The sequence below is a fragment of the Elgaria multicarinata genome, chromosome 17, assembly GCF_023053635.1.
Source record: "Elgaria multicarinata webbii isolate HBS135686 ecotype San Diego chromosome 17, rElgMul1.1.pri, whole genome shotgun sequence".
Classification (NCBI taxonomy): domain Eukaryota; kingdom Metazoa; phylum Chordata; class Lepidosauria; order Squamata; family Anguidae; genus Elgaria; species Elgaria multicarinata.
Window position 1 is genome coordinate 9649286 of NC_086187.1, and position 25304 is coordinate 9674589.

Genomic DNA, 25304 nt, shown 5'->3' on the forward strand with positions numbered 1-25304 from the left:
CACCCCCAGAATCTACAATTTGTGCAAATACCTGAGCAATTTGCACAATTTTGACTTGCAAACAGAAATGCAGCTGTACACCCCGCAGAACTCCATCAAATCAAAAAGGAACTCGATTGTACTAGCGATGTAGTACAGCAGACATTTTTGGACATAGCTAAATAATGGAATTCACTACCACGGGATGTAGTGGTGGCCACCAATTTGGATGACTTTAAAAGGGGATTGGGTGGATTTCTGGAGGAGAAGACCATCAATGGCTACTAGTCCTGATGGCGAGGTGCTAAATTCAGTAGCAGAGGTTGATAACCTTATGTACACCAGTTTCTAGGGAAGATGGGTGGGAAGGTGCTCTTGCATTCATGTCCTACTTGCGGCTTTCCAACAGGCAGCTGGTTGGCCATTATGAAAACAGAATGCTGGACTAAATGAACCCTTGGTCTGATCCAGCACAGCTCTTCTTATGTTCCTAAGTCCCACCAGGGCCTGGACTCTGAAACAGGTGAGACTTCCCAAGGTGCAGTTGAAAACCTCGCTGTTGGCACTAGCACACACAGGGGCCCAGGGGAAGCCACGAATACTGCTGAACCCGCAGTACTGGGGAGGGGTTCACTTACAACGAAAGGATCTAGCGTCAGTCTCCCAAATCTACAGTGAACAGGTTAAAGAAGACTCAGCCTAAAGTCTAAAGTGCTGATGCCAGCTGGAGTGGAGAGACTAAGTGGAACAAATTTCTGAGTCCGTAGACTGTACGGATGCCGTCCATGAGCCCAGATATGGCAGCTTCATATTTCATCAGTTTAAAGCAAGGATGTTAAGGCTCTGATAAAACCGAGGCTTCTGGTTAAAAAAACCCAGCCATTCGGGGAATCTACCACAAGTGGAAGAGAGGCTTCTGAGGCTGTCAACGCGCTTTTTATAGCTTTATGAATTACAGCTTATTTCTACCTAAGGCTGTGATCCTAAGCTGCTTCACAGCCTTAAATAAGCGAGTATGATTCATGTTTCAAAGTATATTTTCTTTCTTTGCCCAGCTGCAATAGGAAATGAAATAGCACAGAGTCCAGTCTTCCCCCCTCCACTGCCTTAACAAAACTAAAACAACAACAACAACAACCACATTGAGGTCAACTCTGTGTTTTTAGTGGCATTTTCCATGCGCTGAAGAACCAGTAGCCAAATTCAGTTCCACAAGACCATTCATAAAACAACAAGGTAAGGCACGATTCATAATTGAGAGACAGAGGCGGAAATAAACATTTCAGCGAGAGAGGCTATTGCAGGATGGGTGGAAGATATAAAACGAATCCGAAGAGGAGGTGATTTGGAAAAACATTCTTTCCATTGGGCAACAAATAATAACAGAAAGAAGAAATCTCTGGGTATAGATGAAAGGGATGGATGTACTGGAAACAACACAACACTGGGCAGCTAGTCTTCATCTGAGGATCTTTGCCTTTTAGTACATAGCCAACATTTCTCCCATGAAATTTTGTTTAATTTGAAATAAAGTATAAAAATACAGGAAACAAGCAAGCAAGAACATACCTAAAACAGCACAAGAGCCCTAAAGAAACTTTTAAAATTTCTAGGGTGCAATCCAGGGAATACTGGGGGTTTTCCCCCATCCAAACATTCAGCCCTACCCTGTCGCTGAATAATTCTTAGTCTATCACCAATATGCTTGTGGAACAGCTAGAGTAACACAGCCTAAGCAGACGCTCATGATGTAATGATTGAAAATACAAATGATATAGCATATTTAAGGAATGTACTTGGCTGGAATTTGATCAAAGGTTTGAAGGGCTTCCACTTAGGACTTACATAGATACCGTAGTGCCGTATGTTCTCTAAACTTAAGATTCTTTGCTTGCTGCTAGGGATGTGTGAAAACACCAAGTGCATGAGCCACCACTGCTCCTGTCCAGCTCGTACAAGCCTGCACCGAGCACTCACAAAGTTCATAAGGCCTTGGCAAGCACTTGGTAGCTTGTCCATAACCAGTGCCACAATTATGTTATTTTTCCCTTCCATGTTAATGGAAGCTGCCATTAATGCGAAAGGGGGAAATTGCACATTTCCCTGTTTTTCGCCAATGGTGGTCCCCATTAATGAAGAAGGCAGAAGTGCACGATTTTGGCAGCCACTGTCATGTGCATGGCTAATTTAGGTCCTGTGGATTTCACTCAGCATGAATAAATTTGGATCCAACCTAGCATTAACAAACTCACCGTTACTATATTGTATTTTTGTTTCTTATTATTCTGTTATTCATCCTGGGATTATATTTTTTTTGTTGAAAGTGTACAGGGGGAAATTTGTATACATTTGTAAATGTATACAAATGCACATAAAGGGACACTACATTTCTGAACAAAATAAGGCCTTATGAATATATGAGGGGTGAAACATATGAGGAAGAGTAGATGTGTAGTGGTTTTCTTTCCAAAAAGAAAGAAAGAGAATTATTGTGGCTCTCATTTGTGCACACTTCAACAAGGGATGGAACAGACTTCCAGGACTCTTTTGTCAGCCATATAGAATTACAACCTGACTCTCATCGTAAGATTTTTTTAGATTGCACACCATGAGGCAGTAAGACACACAACCCACAACAAAAAGAATCAATTGCTTTTTTAGCTACACCTTTCCCCTAAGTCTCATTGAAAACATGCATATCATCTCCATAGACACCAGAAAAATATGCTCAATATACTCTCTTAAACAAAATAAAACATACATCCTCTTGAATAAAAACAGACTGCACCATTCCATCAGTAGAAACCATTTCACAATGACGCAAGAAACAATTCACAAATTGCCAAGAAAAAAAAAGTATGTTGTTACACTTACCCTTAATTGACCCCTTTCACAATTCATCTGTTGTCTTGAGATCTACAAGGAATTAAAAAAAAAAAACATAAATTTGAGAGCAGCATTGAGAAACATCCGCTACAAGATCAGGAAGGTGAGCAGACACACAACGAAAGTACCATGGTTTCACAATCATCATCATCTTGGCTGGCCCAGAAAAGGGACTTATCTAAGCAGAGAAGTGAGGAAGAGACCCAAAGGTCACACACACTGAATCCTCTGCTACAGGAAGGTGTCAGAACCATGAAGTTCCATTCTTGAGATCTACCATCTTTAGCATAATGTTTCTGTTAGCTATCCATAGTATAGAATATCACAAATGTTCTTTGAAAGAGATTTTAAAATGGTTTATCCAAGGATCATCTAAAACTTCAATTGACAAAAAAGCATGTCATGGCTTAACGAGTTTTGATAGTGGCTTCGCATGTTCATTTGAGCTCCAATGTACTGGGAGATTACAGCTATTAAGGGTTATGACCTCAACAGATGCACTGTTTAGGCAATAATGGATATGGTATGCCATCTTATGCTGGGGATGGTTCAAATTTCACCCACAACTTGGAGTTGGATGGCTGTTTTCAGTAGAGTGGTGGGCCTAAGTCTCAGATTTGTCTGTTCACTAGAGTAGACATGTGAAGTCCATGCAACAGAAGATACCATGAATCTGAAGCTACTGTTCCACATGTTTTGGCAAGACTATGCTTAAAACTCTCTGATCAGGCAAACTTGAAACTGAAAATGAGAATCTCGAGGGAAAAAGAAAGAATACATATCATAATTTATAAGAAACCAGACATCATTTAGAAGGTAGAATTAACATAGAAGCAATTAACATTCATTTTTGAAGCACACACACACACACACTTACTCCAATAAAGAAATATCATGGCGCATATATTTTAATATGAACAGGTGATTATTACTTCAGGAAATGTAGCACTACTCCAAACATGTCCAAAATTCTGAATATTTTTTTTAAACAAAAATAAGAACAAAATCCTCCTAGCATAAATCTCTGGTAGGCTCAAAAACTTGTAAATGAATTATAGTTCATTGACTCATATATCCTTTGGGGCCTGTTACTATAACAGCAGAAATGGCTCCTTCCCATTCTTACTGGAATCAATGCATCTGCTTGAGTGTGCTTGTTCCCTCTCCTGGTGCCAGCTGACCACCTTCTTGATTTCTTCAAGTGCAAAGGAAATATCAGTATGAACTAAGAAACTCTGGGATCTATAATTCTTAAGACACCATGTATCATAGGAAGGCATACTGTCTCTCAAGCAAGAAGTCCTAGAGTTTCACTGTCATGCAATACCATTCCATATAGTCTCCTAGGGAGTGGCTGTGTCAGGGGGAATTGGGAAAGCATGATTTCAGAATGTGTTAACTTTTAACATATTTTTTAAGGGCCCAAATTTCAAAACCAAAAGCGCTACTAAATAAAGCCAGGCCTGATATCTCTGCCCCAAAAGCCATGAAGCTGTATTACAGGTAGAATAACTGTTGGGACCAGAATTTTTTCCTTGGGAATTCGTTTGTGCTCAGAAACACAGCTCACAATGCAGGTCTTACTTAGCAGAGTAAGTTTATTAGCTTCAGACTTCTTAACAGTTCCGTGTCATTGTGCAGAGTGACAAAAGCTATACTAGGGTGACCATATTTGGGAAACCAAAAAAGAGGACACCTAGTGTGTGTGTGGGGAAGCAGCTTTCTGAGTCCTGCAGAAAGTACGTTATTCCCCCGCCACCTTAAAGAACTCGATTGGAGTGGAGGAGGGGAAAGGATTTCATTCTGCACCACCACCATCCACTCCAATTGGGGCCTTTTCTATAATGTCCACGAATGACCCACTTTCCCCTTTAAGACCTCAATTGGAGCTCGGGGTGGGGGAATGATGTGCCTCAAGAAAGCATGTCATTCACTCCTGCTACGCTAATGGCAGCCTTGAAGAGGAAGGTGTGTCATTCCAGGACATTATTGAAAATTATAGAAAATCCCCCCTGACACCATGGAAAGAACAAAAACCAGGACAAATCCGGGGAAATCCTGACAGTTGGTCACCCTAGCTATACACATATACATATATACACAGTTCTTAACTATATTACATACAGCTGTGATTAGGCTAACCCAGCCTCAAGGATCTTTGGTATATTCATATCATTAACACCATGATATCTTACAGAATCCCAGCAAGGTTCCCAGTACAGCTTCTTAAGGTAATTGCTCACAGATAGCCTTCCTCTGTTTAGCCTTGAGATAGCCACACACACAATTTTAATGACTAAGCAAGCCTTTTACTTTCTTATACTTAACAAAAACTACAAGTGCTGCATCCATCCACATATGATAAAGTTACACCTGTTGAATATCTGCCTGTCATAGACGTGAGTGCTGGGCCCTCTGCCCCATACAAGGAAATCAGCAACCTCTTTATGAGATACAAGGTTGATAAAAAGCAAATAGCAGCATTAAGGTAAAAACAAAGCCAGCTGAAGTAGGTCACTCTTAGACAGAAGCAAGACCACTGTGGCCCAATAATACACACAATGGTAATTTGCTGAGATGACAGTTTAAGGAGAATTGATTCTGCTATTTCCCCCCAAAATCCTCACTCTCCACCAATTTCCTAACCTTAATGGACATAAAAGCTAGGGCAGTGCACTGCTTCGGACCCAAATCCGAAGCAAATCAGGGTGATTCAGAGGGCGTTGAAACAGATCTGAAGTGAATCAAAACAGGTCCGAATCAGTCTGAAGCAAATTGGCATGCTCCAAATTGGTTTGGATCAATTCGGACCATTTCCCAAGCACATCTAGAAATGAAAATTGGCACCAAGATAGGGCACATATGAGCACTTCCAGGACATCTGTAAGGTCACCGACTTTCATATTTCTATGTTGAAAAATTAAAAAGTTATGTTTATTTTTTTCCCAATGCAAGTCTATGGGAATGATTCGGACATCCAAATCTTGATTCAGATTTGGATCCGAGGTGAGGCGGACTGAGTCCGAATCGATCTGAAGAGAATCGGGCTTGATTCAGAAGGTCCAAAGCGGGATCCAAAGCAAATTGGGAGGGTCCGTGCACAGCCCTAATAAAAACTCCCTCCTCCCCTGCTATCCCATCTTCCAGCCACACTCATTCTCATGCCATCTACTCTGCTGCAGTGTCACTCTGAGCATGCCTGGGGATAGGCTGTATGACCTTTCATGGAGTAAAATGGGCCCAAACATGCCATTAATAATATAAAAACAAAAGCATGTTACTTTACTACTAGGGAACTACATGCACTAAATCTCACCCACCCACCCCCAGCCTGACACAAAAAAATGTTCTCCAAAAGGTAAAGAACAAATGAAGAAATCGACAAATAAGCTTTAACCTCTAGGCGATACCTGTTGAACAGCTAGAGGTCACTTGTCAAACTTCTCACCTGTATAAATAAGCTATTTATTTATTTAACTCTACTAACTCATTCCCTTACTCATTCAAAATGGGCATAAACCACCCACGAACCTCTCCTCCAAGAGGGCACTCACACTCCACAAAACCCTCACTGGCATCCAGAGATCATGGCTGCATGGTGCAAAATGCCATGACCCTGTGTCTGCAAATGGATGAGAGCTCCATGCCATTGAGTTCACCCTGCATGCACCCTGCTAATATTTGCAGCCTGGGGACACTGCAGCTGGAAAGCCTGCACAAAAATATGAAACTAATATGAACCCTCGGAGACTTCTCACCCTCCCCCCTTCCTGCAAGGGCTTGGGAAAAGAGGGGTGGATTACACAGAAGAGGGAGAAGCAGCTGAATTCTTCAAATGTTCCATCTAACACTTAAATAATAATAAAAAATAAATGCTCAATGTAGCTCAGTTTATTTGGGGGGGGGGCAGCCAGAAGGTGTGAGGTGCTCTCCTAAATATAATTTTTGCAAAGAAGCCTGCATGTCTCTGTATGTGTGTGTTTGTGTGCGGATTGAAGAACATTGGCATCTTTCATACCAGTCAATGGTGCTATGGACAAATGTAGGCCTTCCCCTGCCCCACCATTAATGAAAAGTATTGGGTGGTTTTGTCATGGCCTGGAACCAGTCTTCGGCAGAAATGACAGCTTAGATGATGACTCCAATCCATGTCCATCAATTCCACCAGAGAGTGTGGTCTTTTGGAAATTCATTACTGTCTTATATGGAGAGGGGGTAATGAGACTCCAGCACCAGAGGTCTTTTCACACCCTACATGCTGCCACCTTCCCTTCTCTCATTGCCACCACCTCTTTCTCTACCGCCCCATAACCAAAGCTCTTTGGGCAGTTTACAAAAAAGATTAAAACATTCAAAACAATATATATGGAACCAAAGAATGTTGCATAGCACCTTTGGTGTAGGATCTTCTTAATAGTATCTCTTTGTCTTCTCTGTTTAGCTAGCCAAACAGTCTAGAGAACAGAATAAACTCTGCCTTGGCATTTTATAGAGAGTAGCACTGAGCATACATAACTACTGCAATTACCTACCTTGCTGATCATCATTAGCTGGAGAAGCTTAATCAATATGGTATCTTCTCCCATGATGATCTCATGGCAAATATAATTCAGAGACAAGAAAAGATCCAGGTGTGTCCACTTAATAGAACTAGGTTGACACACCAGACACTTACGAAAGGTCAAATACAAAACTGTCCCAGCACAGATTTTTTTTCTTCAAAATACCTTGCAAAAAAGAAAGAAAACGAAGACAAATGGCAAATATCTGAGTTAAGTCCTGATGCCATGTCTTACAATGGTTATCCTGATGCTGATCATACTAAAAAGTAATTGAGCTAAAACTAAATTGACTTGGGAGCATGTTCCATCAAAACTGGGTCTTCCTTCTGAGTAGATATGGATATGATTCCAGCCTTATAACAGAATCCTAGACACAAGAACTTGGGAGAAAAATCCCATTGGGTTTTGTGGGACTAAACATGTTTAGGGTTGCTGTATAAGGGGTTTTCTTTATAGAGAAGCCACACAAATATGTAGTACAATATATCCTATTCATGCAATATAACCGCCCACACACATATTTCAGTGGGTGGATTGACTTGCTGCTTTATTCTTCTTTTTACTGCAACTGATTTTATACTTTTACAGCAGGAGCCTTTGCAGGTTTACTCAGAAATAAGTCTCATGGTGTTCAATGGACCTTACTCTTAGGTAAGCATTCTTGCTGAACCAGTGATGTATTTTGAACATACAAACCAGCTGCTCTGAACACAGAAATCTATCAAACTCCTGGCCTGTTTTAAGGATGAGTGAATCAGGGATACTACAGCTCTCAGAGATTCTTGCTCCCGTGTTTTTAAAGTTCTGCACTTCTGCCCATTGACTGAAGTATAAAAATGTTCTGTGTGTGTCAAAAATGCACAATTTACACTGGTCTGTTTTTATTTTTAAGTGCACATTTTTTTAACATGTCCACAAGTTTGGGCATGATCACTCTAAAAATCAATTAAACTAAAACTAAGTCTACCTGGGAGCAACGGAATCATTTTTGGGAGAAAAATCCTGTTGGGTTTAGTGGGGCTAAAGATTCTTACGAATGCCATATAAGGGGGGTTTATGCATAGAAAAGTCATACGAATATGTAGTACAACATATCCTATTCACACAATACAAAACAAACACAAAATCTGTCCACATTCACATTTGGGTGTGCAAAATGGGGAGAAGTTCTGATTATCTGCAAACAGAAATAAAATGATCATACATTCCTTAGTCTATTTAGCCCAGCCGTGTTGAGGCTGTCTAGTGTAATAGGACTCACCGGACCAAGTCATCTTCCTTCTCTTGAAAACTGGGATGTGTTGCCAACTGGTGGAAACTTGGGCCAGATCTACACTAGTCTAATAACGTGGTTATTGTCCATTTCTAATGTTGCTATCTGTGTCAGTTTTGATAATCACGGGGCACACTATGGGGATCTAGCGGTGCTTACGTTTTCCCTTTACGTTATAAATTCATTAATCCAGGGCACACTGTTTGTTCTTCTGTTGTAGCTGTTCTCTGTCTCCTCTGTGTTTAGGCGAGCTTTTCAGTTTGCTCCACCCACTTCCTTTTTTCTTCCCTTCCTGTCCTCCCTTTGCTAACTCATCTGCTCATGCTCGTAATTTCAACATGCGGAAATGCCACCAGGGTAGCAATTGGCTGATCACTCAATTCAACATTTTCGGAGAAAATGTCGTTAGAACAGGGCTAACGTCGTTACAACAGGGCACACGATTTCTAAATAAGCGCTAGTAATGAGCAACAACGAATGGGGACAACGAAATCAAGGAGGTAAGTACAACTCATTTACAACTGAAGATACAGAGGGTCATGTGATGCTTTGCGTCACAGTTGCCGATTCATAATGTTATAATAATAATAGTGTAGATTCCCACTTGGACCTTTTTTGCAATTTAAAGGCACGAAGAGTGGGGAGAGGTGTGATTCCTTGCCCTGAGTTAGAAGACTATATCCTTGCTTTGCCTCAGTGCTGTAACTGGAGGCGAAGACTTACGAATAAAAGAGTCCACATACTGGTAGACTCTTATAATTATGGAGGTTATGGAAGAGGGTGGATTCAATTTAGCCCTTCTAGAGGACTCACGCGGAGTATTGGCTCTCAGGGATTCCAAACAGAGCGTCTTCTGTTTCCCATTGCTCACCTACTACTACTAGATGGAGACACTCGAGTTTAAATCTTCAGCAACTGCTCTGCCACTAGGCTATCAATGTTTGTTTTTTGGTTTTGGTTCTACTTATAAGTAGGGGTGGGTGAACACACCTGTACTTACCTGCCCCCGCTGCCCACCTTTGCCTACACCTTCTTAGGCTTGGCTTGCCCCGGCAAATGCCGCCTGCACGCTGAAATCACACCTTTCCCTTCGTGCACTTCCTCCATAAATTGTGCACTGCCCATCTGGCCACCTCGTGCCAAAGGAGGTCTTAAAGGCCCTATTGGCGCAAGGGTAAAGATGCAAATGCTATGGTTTTTGCATTACAAACTAATTTAGAAATATTTTCAACAAATAAAATAATAGTTTTTAAGCCCCTCAAACCTACTTTGGACATGGAAATGCAATATCAACATTAATAAATATTATCATTTATACATTGTTGGCTTATAGGTGGTTCCCCCCCCCCAATTAATCATGGCTTGCTTTAATTAGCCTTTTTAAAAAGTCATTAGTGGGTTATTGAGTAGCAACAGTCTTTCAAAGTGCAGAATATTGTAAATTGCCATCTCCACGAGGGAAGGCAGTCTGCAAACTTCAGAGAGTCCAGAGTTGGGAACAGATATGTAGGAGTAGATCTGAAGCATTTACAAAGAGGCAGCGGAGGAGTGAGGCCTGAAGTCCAGGGGAGATGGAGGAGATCAAAAATATTCCAGTTCAAATGGAAGGGTGTGTGGGGTGATGGAGAGTGGGAAAGATATGGATTTTCTGTCATCACTTACAGCTCCCACTGACTGACTGTCCACACAGTAAACAAGAACATTTTCCTTTAAAAAAGAAAGAAGAGACACACAACCACAAAAGATGACCTGGGATCCCGAAATGTGTTTTAGATATAAACTCTAGCTCACTGGAAATAAATGCTGGAGGTTATCAGTCAAGAACATTAAATTTACCAACTATCTCTATTTTAATATGGAGGGGTTGCTTATGTGAGTTGTTTAGGAAATTGTGTCTTGGGGAACATCTGGGGTTCATTTACACAGATCAGTCGTTCCTCAATCAGAAAAGTCACAAGGTTCCCTGAAAGTCACTCAGTCCAACACAAATTCCCCCTCTGTCCAACACAAATTCCCCCACAAATTCCACACAGAGAGGAGGGTTGGGTGTGATGTAAGGTGGATAGTCAATTCATGCAGGGGTGAACGTGAAATGAAGGACCTTGCATGAACTGAATGGGCATCCCAGAATCCTTTGTGATAACAGGAATGGAGTGGCAATTCTCCAGGGATTCTTTAGAAGATGTGTTGATGTAGATGTCTTAATTTATGCCCCACTCCACCATCAATACAAACAAAAAACAACACTTGGGGCCTTGCTAGACCTATCTTTGAATCCGGGCGTGTGGAGGGGCCAGCCCACGCTAGAAGTAGCGTGGTCTGTCGCTCCTGTCTACACATAATATGCAACGGGGTAAAGGACAGCCCTGTTGCGTCAGCCATTTTTTTTAAAAGGGACCATGTGTGGAGGAGCGCACCAACGAGAAATGTAGGGGTTTTTTTTAAGTGTTCCTCGCTCCCCCTGCCCCTGATTTTCCCCCGCGATGTCCAATGCCCCCTGCCCATCTGCGATGTCCAATGCCCCCGCCTGTCCGCGATGTCCGATGCCCACCCACCCACCCGCAATGTCCGATGCCTCCCATCACCCCTGGGCCGCAATTCCCCCCGATGTCCCCTGGGCCATGATTTCCCCCGATCTCCCCTGGCCTCCGTTTCCCATCCCCATGTCCCATAGGCCGTGATTCCCCCCCCCCCCATGTCCCCACCATAGCCCTGATGGCTGAAGCGCTCCTATGGAGCACTGCAGCCCGTCCACCACTTTTCCCAGCTACTCGGGAGTAAATGCAGTAGTCGGGAAAAGTGGTGGACCTGTCTACATGCCTGTGGTCTCGGGCTAGCCTGAGACCACAGGAAAAGCCGGGCCAGAAGCAGTGCCGGTTGCCCTGGGCCCAGGGAGGGTTCACCCTTGCCTGAGCCCAGGATACCCTGTGCGCCATCTGGACACACAGGGGCTCACCCAGGGCTCGCACCGTGCTAACGCCTCGTCTAGCAAGGCCCTCGGTTGGATTGAGATGGACACATTTCTTGGTTCAAGAGCTGCTTATTGTTATAACACAACTGCATCAGTTTTAGGGAAGGAATTGTGAACCGCCCAGAGAGCTTCGGCTATTGGGCGGTATAAAAATGTAATAAATAAATAAATAAATAAATAAAATAGCTCAGCCATCACTTTGCATACAAAAGGCCCCTGGTTCAACCCTTTGTCTGAAATCCTAGAGAGCTCCTGCCAGTCGGTGTAGGCAACAGCTAAAGCTATGATCTAATTCAGCATGTGGTGCCTCCCATCTTCCTCTTTATTAGCCCCATTACTCAGGAAAAAATGAGGACTAGAATTTTGCCTTATGTTTATGGGAAGGGCATAGCTCAGTGGTAGAGTGTATGCTTTACATGCAAAAAGTTCCAGGATGAATTCCCAGATTAGGCTGAGAAAGAACCCTATCTGCAGCCCTGCTAGTCAGTCCAGATTATATCCACACACACACGGCCTGATTCAGTACAAGGCATTGCCCTATATTTGTGAAGACCAGTTCCTGAAATAATGGGTATAAGTTACAGCTGCATAGATTTTGATTAAATATAGTGGAGGGGGGGGGACTTCCTGACAGTAAGATCTGTACAATAGTGGAACAGTCTACCCATGGATGTTGTGGGTTCTCCATCTCTGGAGACTTTTAAGAAAAGAATGTAGTGGCTAAAGTGTTGGACTTGGAGTTGGGAGATCCAAGTTCTAGTCCCCACTTGGCCATGGAAACCCACTGGGTGACTTTGGGCCAGTCACAGACTCTCAGCTCCACCTCAGAGGGTTGTTGTTGTGAGGATAAAATGGAGAGGAGGAGGATTATGTACACTGCCTTGGGTTCCTTGGAAGAAAAAAAGGTGAGATATAAGTGCAAAAATAAATAAAGTAAAAAAAAAAGGCTGGACAGCCTCCTCTCATGACTGGATGTATTGGTTTTCCTGCACATTGCAGAGGGTTGGACTAGATGACCCTTGTGGTCCCTTCCAACTCCCCAATTCTAGGATTCCTCTCTAGCAACCGACCCCAGCTTCCCTACCAAGCTTAAAATTAAGGGCTGTTCTACACAACAGGTTGGAGCCAGGATCTGCCAAAACATCTGGTGGCCACACACTGTCTACGTCAAATCTAAGAGGGCGTTTAAGTGGTGGCCCCCCGACTGTGGAATGATCTCCCCGATGAGGCTCGCCTGGCGCCAACATTGTTATCTTTTCGGCGCCAGGTCAAGACTTTTCTCTTCTCCCAGGCATTTTAACAGCATTTAACAGCGTTAAGTTTGTTTTTAATGGACCCCAGAATTGTTGTTTTTAAATGGATACTGTTGTTTTTATACTGTTTTTTTATATTTTGATGGTTTTTAAATTTTGTATACTTTTAATGTTTACCATTTTTAATTGTTGTAAACTGCCCAGAGAGCTTTGGCTGTGGGGCGGTACATAAATGTAATAAATAAATAAATAAATAAAAATAAATAAGGTGAAAGACTTTCTGGGCTTTCCTGACTGAAATCCTATTAACTGAAGATGTGGTGTTTTGAACCCAGGTATTTCTCCATGCAAAGCTTGTAGTCTGTTACTACTGAGCCACGGACATTGCACAGCTAAGTTGGCAACAACATTTTTATTAGGATAGTTATAAAACACTAAGCATTAGGTGTGTTTATTTTAATATCTAGTATCGATACACTTTGGAACTTAACCCAAAATAAACTTGGGCCATTTTCCTTGATGCTCGGCTGGCGTCACTATTAAGGAGTTTTCAATATTAAGTAGTACTCAACTAACTAACTCCAAACCTGCCATCCTTTCCTCTCATTTGTTTCATTTGCTAGATGTGCAGGAGACCTTTGCAACCCCCAAGCACTTAGTGGAAAATATAAATAATGTATTTGTAATATGTAAACCCATCCAGATAAACCAATGGAACCGAAAGCCATAACATATTTAATTTATGGTCGCGGGCCTTGAGAGATGAACTTTGAGCATGCCCAGCAATCTTGAAGTGCTTTCGCTTCTTAACTCCAAACAACCCTTATTGTGTCTAGGTTGAGCAAAATACATTGAGATCTCTCTCTCTCTCTCTCTCTCCCCACTTCTTCCCTTCAAGATCACATGCTAGTATCAGTGGTATATTGAGGGTCAGCGCGTCGAGATCTCACACACCAGGGAGGACTTTGAAAACACTGCTCATCGTTTAATGGTGGGGTTAAGGGTTTATTTGCCAGGAGAATCCATGAAGGACTTCAGCAACAAGCTTTTAAGAGGATGACGGCTGCATTCAGAGAACATCTTTTTTTTTTTTTTTTTACAACTGTGGGGCTGCTGTGTGGCAGCTTGTTCAAAAATGACACATTAGAAATGTAACACGGCCTGGCACTGCAAATCTATGTACTTCATCGGTGCCAGATCGGATACAAGACACGCGGATTCTTCACCACCACCCAATTGTTGATCAACATGTCAGATAAGAAACAAATTACGAAGGGGAGCTGTATTGCACCAATCCCAGCAAGTGGAAGGTCTAAGACAAGGCTTGAAATATCCCGCAGCGGAGGCAGGTAAGTGGGGACAAAATGGTCCCCCTTACCTGGCTCCGTCGTCTGCCACGGTCCATGCGGCAGCTTCTACTTCCACCCAGGCCTAAGGCCGGAAATAGGCCTATTTCCGGCCTTAAGCCTGGGCGGCAGTCAAAGCCATCACACGGACCGCGGCAGCGGTGGACGACAGAGCCAGGTAAGTGGGTGAGGGAGGCTTACCTGGCTCCGCTGTCAATGACAGCCGTCCATGCGGCAGCGGATGGCGGAGCCAGGTAAGGGGGAGGGGGCTTATTTGGCCCCCATTTTGGCCCCCCTTCCCCACTTACCTGCCTCTGCCATCCACCATGGAAGCAAGTAAGTGGGGAAGGGGGGCAAAATGGCATCCGAATATCGATCCGGACCTCTGGATCTCACTCCGGATCCAGTTCTGGAGTGGATCAAGGGAGGTCCGGATAGACAAGAACTGAATTGGGATCCGAAACGGTTCGGGGAGGGCATGCGCAGCCCTAGTTATGATGAATATGTAACAACTCCAGTATCAGAAGCACAGTGCTGCCCAAAACCAGTATGTCTCAGATGGCCTTATAGGCCCCTTCCAACTCTACTGTTCTATGATTCTACTCATGCTGTGATTGCAGGCATCCCATAGACAATTGGTTAACCATTGTGTGGACAGAACACTGGATGAGGTGGATTCTCGGTCTTATCTAGCATGACTCTTATTATCCCTCTATCACCAGTGCTCTGTTTCTCATGCAAACCTGGCAGATCGAGCTCTTTGAGGACAACCTTCTAGAGCAGGGGAAGCAAAATTTGTAGGCTTGTGGCCACATTTGAGTAGTCAGGACATTTTGAGGGGGGGGGCACTAGAAAAATAGTAGAACACAGGACACTGAAGTCTTCACATTGTAGAATAATTGTAGAAGAATTTATTCCAACTTGGGCTGTTCATGGATGCCCCAATTTCCTTCGGCGGCCAATTTGGAGCTTCCAAATTGGGCCCAATCTGACTCGGGCTGCTTCAGCCCCTGGCCGACCTGCTTTGGATCTGGACACAAAGTGGGTCAGATAGTGCAGGTCCCTGGGTACCCACCAAGCACCTGATTGGTGGGCACTTGAGAAAGCCAGGTACAAGACAGACTGGGAATCAACTGAACTCCCCTACAAACTAGAAATGGCCCTTTATGGCCACCATAGTTTGCAACCTTTTATCTAGGAAATGACATTTAAAATGGTGTCTCTCATCAAGGACAGGTGGCTGCCGGATGGCTCAGCTATCTGAACTGGGTGGGCGGGAGCCAATTAGGCCCACTTCAGTTCAGGTTCAGGGTTTGGACCTGAAGCAGTGCACAGGTCTCATTAAACTATGTCTAGGAATATAAGAGTACACACAGACAGTAATGGACTGAACTTATTTAGCTGAATACCAGAAGGAGCATGGGTTTCTGTTTCCAGTCATGCCTCCACTCACCCACACTGGAAAACCCACAGAAACCCACTCACACATACACACTGGGTTTTCATTGGGAGATATTTGTCCACCTACTTGAGTAACCCTTACCACACTCCCCAAGGAATGTCACCCACCAAACCCAAACCCAAACACCACTCACAGGACTCCTGATAGCCATAAGAAAAACCTACAGGAAAAGTAAACTCAGACATTTCCTCGAGAGGGCTACTTTCCTTCACAGTGAATTTCCCCACTGCTGCCCCCATTAATGCCCTTGGCCCATCTGCTCTCCTAGGCAGCTCACCACCAGGCTGGAGATGTAGCTAGGAAGCAGCATGCAAGAAGAGGAGAACCATGGAAACCACACTCTCTGCCTGGCCACTCACCATCTCCCTGCCTTTCCTCCTTGATAGCTTTTCCAGCACTGCCAATCTTTCTTCCCCCATTGATTCTCCATTGCCCTTCAGAAAAAGGTGTACTGCCACAGGCCCCAAGAAACATCCAAGGACCAGAGCAAGTACTGGTGATGGCAGATGGAAGGGTGTAGGAGGAGAAGAACCTGGAGTGAATGAGGTTTCCTACTGCAGAACTTTCTCCCCTCACTTATCCTCATCCTACATACCCCCCCCCCCAAAAGTAAGAGCTATCCTGGAGCTTCTCCTCATCAACACTGATCTTCCAAGGTTCTAAATCACATGGCAAGGAATTAGAGAGCTGAGCCAACATTTCTTGGACGACATTCTTCTAAGATTTACTATTTTTCACACATCCCCCCTAAGAAATAAAGGCAACATTGCAGAATTTTCTCAAAATATCCACCATCTTTCTTTCTTTCCTCATTTTCCTGGCAGCCACCTCTCCCCAACCCCACAATATCAAGAAACCACTCTAGTTCCTGGAGACCATAGTGGATGGAAAATGGTACTTAGATATCTGGAACATCAGACATCTTTTAGCCCAAGAGCAAAATTCTATTTCAGAGAAACTATGGGCCTGTACAGAAGACACCTTAAACCATGGCTTTAATTTTGGTGAAAAAGGCAAAAAGGCTTATTCACCATGGTTAAAGCCATGGTTTAAGGTGTCTTCTGAATGGGAGTAAAAAATAGTCAAAGGCAAGGGCAGAACCAAGTAATCTTCTACAAAAATATTATTAGTAAAAGGTTTATTAAAGTGCCAACTGGCACTTGGTTACTTGGTTCTACCCTTGCCTTTGGCTATTTTTTACTCCCCTATGGGGTTTTCCTTGCTTTCACACTTGTCTTCTGAATGGGGCCAACCAGAGGCAACCTCCCAGTGGTGGATGGGGCCAAACACAAAAGGAAAATGGGGCAACCCAAAATCCCAGCATATTTCAGCATAAACCACTTACTGCCAGTATTCAGGTCACGGTGGTGCTAGGACAGCACTCCAGGGATTTGTTCAGGGCGAATTCCAAAAGCAAGATGTATAGGAAATCCAAAATCAAACACATGAAGTCCCAGAAGAAAGCTGAGTTAGCAGGAAAAGACAAGGCATGATGCAGGAAGCTCATACTCAGCCATTATTCCAGCACCTAATTCAGCTGGAACTGAAGGCTTCTAAGCCTGAGCCTTCAGAGACTCACATGGAACACAGCTGTAGGCTGTTACTGTTGCCTAAGGAAAGGTCTGCTCAAGAGCAGGCCCTTGCTCACAAGTATGTGTTTACTTGGACACCACCACCATCCTCTTCAGAAGACAACTCGAACTCAGAAATTCCTCTTGCTCAAGCAGGCAGTTCTCCATCTGACTGGTGTTTACTGAGCCTTGAAATGTAGCTACCTGCAGTCCCTGAGCCTGCATCTGCTTATAAACCTGACAGGAGGCTACCGTGCTGCCTATTAGCTACCAAGCCACATACAAGACTATGCTACTATCATATAAAGCCCTAACCAACTTGGCATCAGGATACCCAGCAGACCACCTTCCCTCATGCATACCCAGTCAAGCTTTAAGATCAGTCGGAATGTTGCCATGAATTACCCAGGTGGTGGGCCTTCACAGTACTGGCACCTACCATCTGGAAAACCCTCCCTCATATCATTTCGGGAGGCAGAAAATGTGGCATCTTTTAAACGCCTTCTGAAGACTCATTTTTTTCACCCAGGCTTTCCCTGGGCTGTAAGTGAATTCATTAGGCCACACTGTTTTACTGCTCATTTATTATAGTTGGATGTGTTTTAGTGTTGTGTTTTAATATTGTATCTTACTGTTATTAATTCCTGAGAGGTTTTAACATATTCAGTGATATATGCATGTTGCAAATAAATAAATAAAACAAACTATGTTTTGAGGGTTGGGGGTATCTTCCCTGAGCGCCCAGGATCGCACCCCAAACCATCTCAAGATCCCCAGACACAGGTAGGACAATGTGGTGTCTGAGTTGTCTTCTGCAGAGGATGGTGTTGCTGTCCAAGTCATCTTCTGAAGAGTAGTCCTTCAGAAGGAATATGATGGCCAATAACAAAGCCTTGGGATGCAGGAGGGGAAGGTCTGCAAAACTGGAAAGCATTGATTGGTAGGTGGTTGGGGGAAATAGGTAGGCCCTGAGGGTCCAAATTGCAACCTGAAGTGGGCTAGATTTAGCCTGTAGGCCTGAGGTTCAATACCCCTGTCGTATAATGCCCACAGCTCATAGCCTTAACATTTAATTAGGGTGACCCTATGAAAAGGAGGACAGGGCTCCTGTATCTTTAACAGTTGCATAGAAAAGGGAATTTCAGCAGGTGTCATTTGTATATATGGAGAACCTGATGAAATTTCGTCTTTATCACAACAGTTAAAGGTGCAGAAGCTATACTAGAGTAACCAGATTTAAAAGAGGGCAGGGCACCTGCAGCTTTAACTGTTGTGATGAAGAGGAAATTTCCCCATATTTTGACACCTGCTGAAAAATCCTTCTCAATCCTTCTCAATTAAAGATACAGGAGCCCTGTCCTCCTTTTCATAGGGTCACCCTAATTTAATAGGACAGGAATTGCACAGAGTACCCATTTTGTGTTACATTTTGTGCAGTGATTTCCAATGCTCTTCAACTCACAAACATTCAGGGACTCACCACGAGTGAAAGTGGGTCACTCATCATAACGTAATGAAGGGCTTTGAAACACAATAAAGTCATTGCCGAGTTGAAAGTAGAGGAGGAAAACAATAGGTCCCACAAAGATCCAGAGGCCTTTTGGAAGTTGGAGAGAAAAGGAAATATTTCCACAAGTAATGCTCCAAAAAGAGGCTGGTGTGGTTAAACCTTGAATATTAAGTTTTGTGAACATGTTACAAAGCAACCCCCAGAGAATCCTTATCTATGCTTAATATTCAAATAAATACCCCTTTTCTTACCTATAACAATAGCTGCGCTGTGGTTTATTTAATTTACTTGTACTTTGAAGTAGCATAGCAAACTGTCGGAGAGCAAGCTCTATAAATAGTCGCTGCAGCAACCACAATGGGAATAATGTGATATAAATGCAACAGCATGAACAGAAAACTGAAGTATGGTGTTGCTTAGCATTCAAGTACTAACCCTGGCTTACCCTGTACACTGTGTATTACAGTTTATTGTGCCATAAATCATCCCTATTCTGCCTAAGCATGTTATTATTAAAATATAGTGTTAAGAGAGACGTTCTAAAGAAATTTCCCAAAATATATGATCGGAGATTGGGTTGGGGGAGATGTTTCAGCAAGCCACCGTGTTCGATTTAGCTACATATATGGTGAGGATCTGTTTTCCGTTGGGCAAATGACATATACCTGGGAAGAGGGACGTGAAATGGTATGCCTACCTAGCAGTCCGTCGATTGGGAAATGTAGGGATGGGAGAATCAGGGATGCTTAAGACTGCAACAGTTTTCTCAACTTCACTTCAGAGCTCCATTTGGCTCACTCTGTGGGCATGTCTACACCTACGGTTGTAGCGGAAGGGAGGGAGGGGGGAGGATCATGGACTAACCTGCTTCTGTGATCCTCCCCCAAAGGGAAGAGGGACATCGCGGGCACCACATTTTTTTTTAAGAGGAGCCGCGCACACGTGTGGTGAAAAGGTAAGTTAACCCCCTCGCCAAACTGTGTCCAACCACCCCCACCCTCGGTTTGAGCACCAGGGAGGGTGCACCACACCAGCCGCGGTCCTTGGGCTTGTCCCGGGCTTGTCCCGGGACCATGGGAAAACTGGGAAATCTCTGGTTTCAATTATCCCAGGGAAAGTCTGTGGTCATCCCCAGTTGACCCTGGAATCCCCTGTGCATCATTTGGACACACAGGGACGTCCTAGAGACGAACCCAGGATAAATGAATCATGTAGACATGCCCTGTGTCTCATTTGCAACTCCCTCCACAGTTCGGTTGATCAGGAAAAGCCCAAAGTGTTCTCTTTCTCTTTCACATATCTACATTGCTCTGGAGGCTGGCTGCACTTTCCCAATCTGAAAAAGCCATATACGAGGAATCACTTTCCATTGATTCCATCACATTCTTTGGCAGATAGGTGTGGGGAATTTTACTGGTTGATGAACATTTTGAGGATGATAGGTAATGCCTGAGACTTCCTGCTCAGGGTATTGTGAGCAAAGTCGAAAGATAAGGCTTCACTTTCAGGCAAACTCATCTCAACTACATGAAGTTTGGTGGCCCCAGGAGGTGGGAAGACCTCGATCCCAAATGGAGCAGCCCAGAGGGTTGGCGACCTCACAGATGCTACTCAATAGGTATTATTATTATTATTATTATTATTATTATTATTATTATTATTATTATTTATATAGCACCATCAATGTACATGGTGCTGTACAGCGTAAAACAGTAAATAGCAAGACCCTGCTGCATAGGCTTACATTCTAATAAAATCATAGTAAAGCAATAAGGAGGGGAAGAGAATGCATACAGGCGCTGGGTAGGGTAAACAGGCACAGGGTAGGGTAAAACTAACAGTATTAAGTCCAAACAACATCAGGTTTTAAAAGCTTTAGGAAAAAGAAAAGTTTTTAGCTGAGTTTTAAAAGCTGCGATTGAACTTGTAGATCTCAGATGTTCTGGAAGAGCGTTCCAGGCGTAAGGGGCAGCAGAAGAAAATGGACAAAGCCGAGCAAGGGAAGTAGAGACCCTTGGGCAGGCGAGAAACATGGCATCAGAGGAGCGAAGAGCACGAGTGGGGCAATAGTGTGAGATGAGAGAAGAGAGATAGGAAGGAGCTAGACCGTGAAAAGCTTCGAAGGTCAACAGGAGAAGTTTATATTGGATTCTGAAGTGAATTGGAAGCCAATGAAAAGATTTCAGAAGCGGAGTAACATGGTCAGAGCGGCGAGCCAAGAAGATGATCTTAGCGGCAGAATGGTACAGAATGGTTTGCCTGATATACTGCCTGGCTAGAAGCTGGTATATATTAGATACTCATTCAGGGTTTCCTCTTCACAGACTTGTAACAAAATGTGGCCCACAATTTACACCATGCACGTTTGTCTCATCTCTTTATCCCCCCCTCCTTTCATATGCAAACGGGATGGAGAATTTCGAGAGACCAGTTCTAGTTTTCTGTGTTCCCAAAATGGGAGTCTCTACTACAGATTTCTCTAACCTTGTGTCTACCAAACATTTTGGACTTCTAGTCCAATCACGCCAGCCAGCATGGCCAATTGTTAGGAATGCTGGAATTTGTAGTCCCAAACATCTGGGACTAGGCTAGGCTAGGCTTATGGTACATAAGATAGTAATGATGGTGGTATACACACACACGTTTTTGCTTGTACATTATCTGAACATTAGTACGTTATTGTTTTAAAATGGCTGCCACCTGGCCTGAAACACACACATATTTTCCCCCCAAAGAACAATAAAAACATTTCCTCCATCAAACAGTTTATATTAATTTTAGAAAGATTTATTCTCTGAACGACGAAAACAAAGGTACATATTTTCTTTAGTTCTCCTCCCCTCCACCCATACACTTCTACACAACTATCTCATTACTGTCTGTATTATTAAAGAGAGAAACTATGGATTATGAATTCATGGTAGATTATGTTTTAATGTTCCCAAAACAGAATAATAATTGGTAAAAGAGCTTTTAGTATCAAGCTTCAGTGCACTGGAATGCACTCAAAAGAATGATTTTATAAATCACACACAGGGCTGAAATGGCGTTCTATCAACACCATGTAGTATTTCTTAATTACTGGCACAAGTTGGGTCTTAGTATGGCAATATTTTAAACTGATGGGACTCTACGATTACTACATTTGGGTTCAGTAAGGGGTCAGGAATTTGGGCTGGTTGTTTCCAGTGGTTATTAGAATCAGAGCATGGTTGTAAATTAAGTTATAATTTTATTTTATGTATAAGTCATGTTTATTAAAAACCTATAATGAGATTCCAGGCTAAATGTAATCATGGTAGCTGGCCTTAATTTTTTATTTTACTCTGAGAACAAACTCTGCATGGAACCCAGAAAACGTGACTATTTCTCCTTCCTCCAATGAGATCCGAATATTTGAATTTATTTCTTTTCCATGCCAAAGCTAGGCCCAGTCTTATCAGAATAATGAGGTGTTGTTGTTTGTGTTATTGTATGGGAAGCTGCCTATACTCAGTCAGACCATTGGTCCATCAAGCCCAGTATTGCCAACCCTGACTGGCAGAAGCAGCTCTCCAGGGTTTCAGGCAAGATCCTTTCCTTGCCCTACCTGGAAGAGCCAGGGATTGAACCTTGGACCTTCTGTATACAAAGCAGAGACTAAAAGAACTGGACATGTTTAGCCTGGAGAAGAGAAGGTTGAGGGGAGACATGATAGCACTCTTCAAATACTTAAAAGGTTGTCACACAGAGGAGGGCCAGGATCTCTTCTTGATCCTCCCAGAGTGCAGGACACAGAATAACGGGCTCAAGTTCAAGGAAGCCAGATTCCAGCTGGACATCAGGAAAAACTTCCTGACTGTTAGAGCAGTACGACAATGGAACCAGTTACCCAGGGAGGTGGTGGACTCTCCCACACTAGAAGCCTTCAAGAGGCAGCTGGACAACCATCTGTCAGGGATGCTTTAGGGTGGATTCCTGCATTGAACAAGGGGTTGGACACGAGGGCCTTGTAGGCCCCTTCCAACTCTACTATTCTATGATTCTTCCACTGAGACAATCATTTGTTTTTCTGAGGTTCCACCTACCATTCCATAACCTTCGCCAAGACCTTATATAGTGCATATCACAACACATACCAAGAGATTTCTACTTTCTCTTCACTCACCCTCCACAGTCCAGCTGTGAATTGTTGTGGGGTAGATAGGTATTTGGTTGGGACAACCAATGTGATGAGTAAAGCCTTCTCTGCAATTTCTGAAGATAGTTCCATTTTGCGAAAGCATATTGCAATGGCCATTTCCCTTAACAACTGCTTGTACCTACTTCAGCATCTTTCATACTGCCAGTACCTCTGAGGCAGTAAGCCTGTATACACCAGTTGCTGGGGAACATGGGTGGGAGGGTGCTTTTGCACCATGTCCTGCTTTGTTGGTCCCTGGTTGACAGCTGGTTGGCCCTTGTGGTTATAGAGTGTATCCTTGGTTTAATCCAGCATGGCACTTCCTATGTTCTTATGTCCCATAGGGTTTACAATGTGAGTATGCACAATTGAGATTTTTGTATCGGGAGGACGTCCATAGAAACGGACCTGGCAAAATCGCCCCATCAGTCAGTTACTATAGGGAAACCATTTTTGGAAGAAGACTCGCTTTTGGGATAACACCACATTCTACCCTAAGACCCAGGCAAAAGGTACAATCCTGTCTATATCTTCACACAATCCTGTCTATATCTTTTTCAAAATTCAATGCTTCTAATTCCCAGGTGCTTCTATTTATTTATTTATTTATTTATTTTGCCAGTATCAATCTTCTTCCTTTCATTTTCTTTCTTTCATTCTATCTTTGGTTTTACTTCACTTCATATTTATCCCGTAAGGCAGAGAAACTTTAAAAATTTATGTGGTTTCCCCCAAGTTCTCATTTTAATTATCTCATTCCGGGTTTTTTTGGCAACAGAACAGAAAGTGCAAGATTTGTCAACAAGCGCCTGGCCCAATTTTGACATCCAGGTAAGCATTTCCCAATGTTACGTGCATTACGCTTTTACATAATTAGCACAAGCTATGGCATGCGCACACACATAAACACACTTTTATCACTCTAATGGAAATGTACCCAACTACATGACACATTTTTGTAGCAATTGCAAAATATTTAGAAGCCAACCTGCCACATTACATAATGCAGGGTCCTGCACCTCTACACTTTTCTCATTCTTAATGTGTCCCATGAAAGTGGACTCATTAAAAGCAGCTGGAACTGGGTCTCTTATCTAATAGGTGGTAATATAATTATCTCGTTTTGTCTATCTCCGTGGGCTCTAGCGTGCATAATAACAATCTGAGGTCAATTTTATGTTCTCTCAGTACTTTCTTTTTCTTCAGTAGGTTATCTTGGGTTCTCTTTTGCTAATTTATTTCTTGAAGTACAAATCTGAATTTCTTACAACCATATTGTCTAGCTTATAGTAGCAGCCATAACTAGGGAATAAGAATCTGTTACTTGCAGTTGTCGTTTTTTATCTGTTTCTCTTGGTGTTTTTTTCTTTTTCTTTTTTCTATTTTATCTTTGGTTTGCCCCACAATTTCAGATTTTTCCCCTTTGAAATTTGCCTGAAAACTAGGGATGTGCTCCGCTTCTAATCGGACCGGAGAAGCAGTAGCGGAGCGGGGGGCTTCGCCTGCCCTTAAGGCGGAGGCGAAGAGGATTGGGGGGCCGGCGGAGCGTGGCGAAGAGGATCGAGGTGAAGGCGGATCCTTCGCCTCGATCCGGAGCTCTGCCGGAAAGGTAAGCGGGGTTTACCGGGCCCTGCCACTGTCGCCCATGCGGCGACGGCAGCAGGGCCCGGTAACGCCCCCTGCCCTCCTCTCCCTTACCTGCCTCCGTCCGCGGTCCGTCAGCATCTCCAATTGAGCCCGTGGTTCCAGCAGGAAGTCTGGGCCGCACTTGCGGCCCAGACTTCCTGGTGGAACCACGGGCTCAATTGAAGACGGCAACGGATCACGGACGGAGGCAGGTAAGGCCCCCCTCCCTCTTACTGGGCTCTGCCGCCAGCGGCGATGGCGGCAGGGCCCGGTAAACCCCCCCTATGGGGGGGGACCAGAGCTTCGATCCAGATCCAGAGCTCCGAGCGGAGCGGAGTGGGCACAGGCGGAGTGGGGGCGGGGTGGAGCGGGCCGATCCGAAAATGGCGGATCTTAAAGTGAAGCGGAGTGGGGGGGGGGGTCCGTGCACACCCCTACTGCAAACAGCATATAGCTTTGTGGGCATGTCTCCCAGTACATGCATTTTTATGCAACTTTGCCTAATATACGCATTGCTGCAATACATTTTCCTAATAATGCACCTTTGAATGTTATTTTCATTAATATATGCATTTTCTACACATGTATTAAATGGAGAACTCCGCTGTGAAAATTGGCGGTGTAACTTTCAAGAAATAACTGATTTTTTGTTTGTTTGTATATTGTTTTGAAAGTTTGAAATTAGGTGCAAACAAATTTCTCC

At 43.5% G+C, this 25304-nt stretch overlaps 1 protein-coding gene across 9 annotated transcripts in view; it reads right to left on the minus strand.

Annotated features, from left to right (window-relative positions):
* RBFOX1 (RNA binding fox-1 homolog 1) overlaps window positions 1–25304 on the minus strand; it is a 1470150-nt gene that overhangs the window by 708408 nt on the left and 736438 nt on the right. For all 9 annotated transcript variants that reach the window (XM_063143444.1, XM_063143446.1, XM_063143439.1 and 6 more), the window contains one exon: window positions 2854–2895. In XM_063143444.1, the coding sequence (XP_062999514.1) occupies window positions 2854–2895 (42 nt within the window). Of the gene's footprint in view, window positions 1–2853; window positions 2896–25304 lie in introns of those variants that run through there.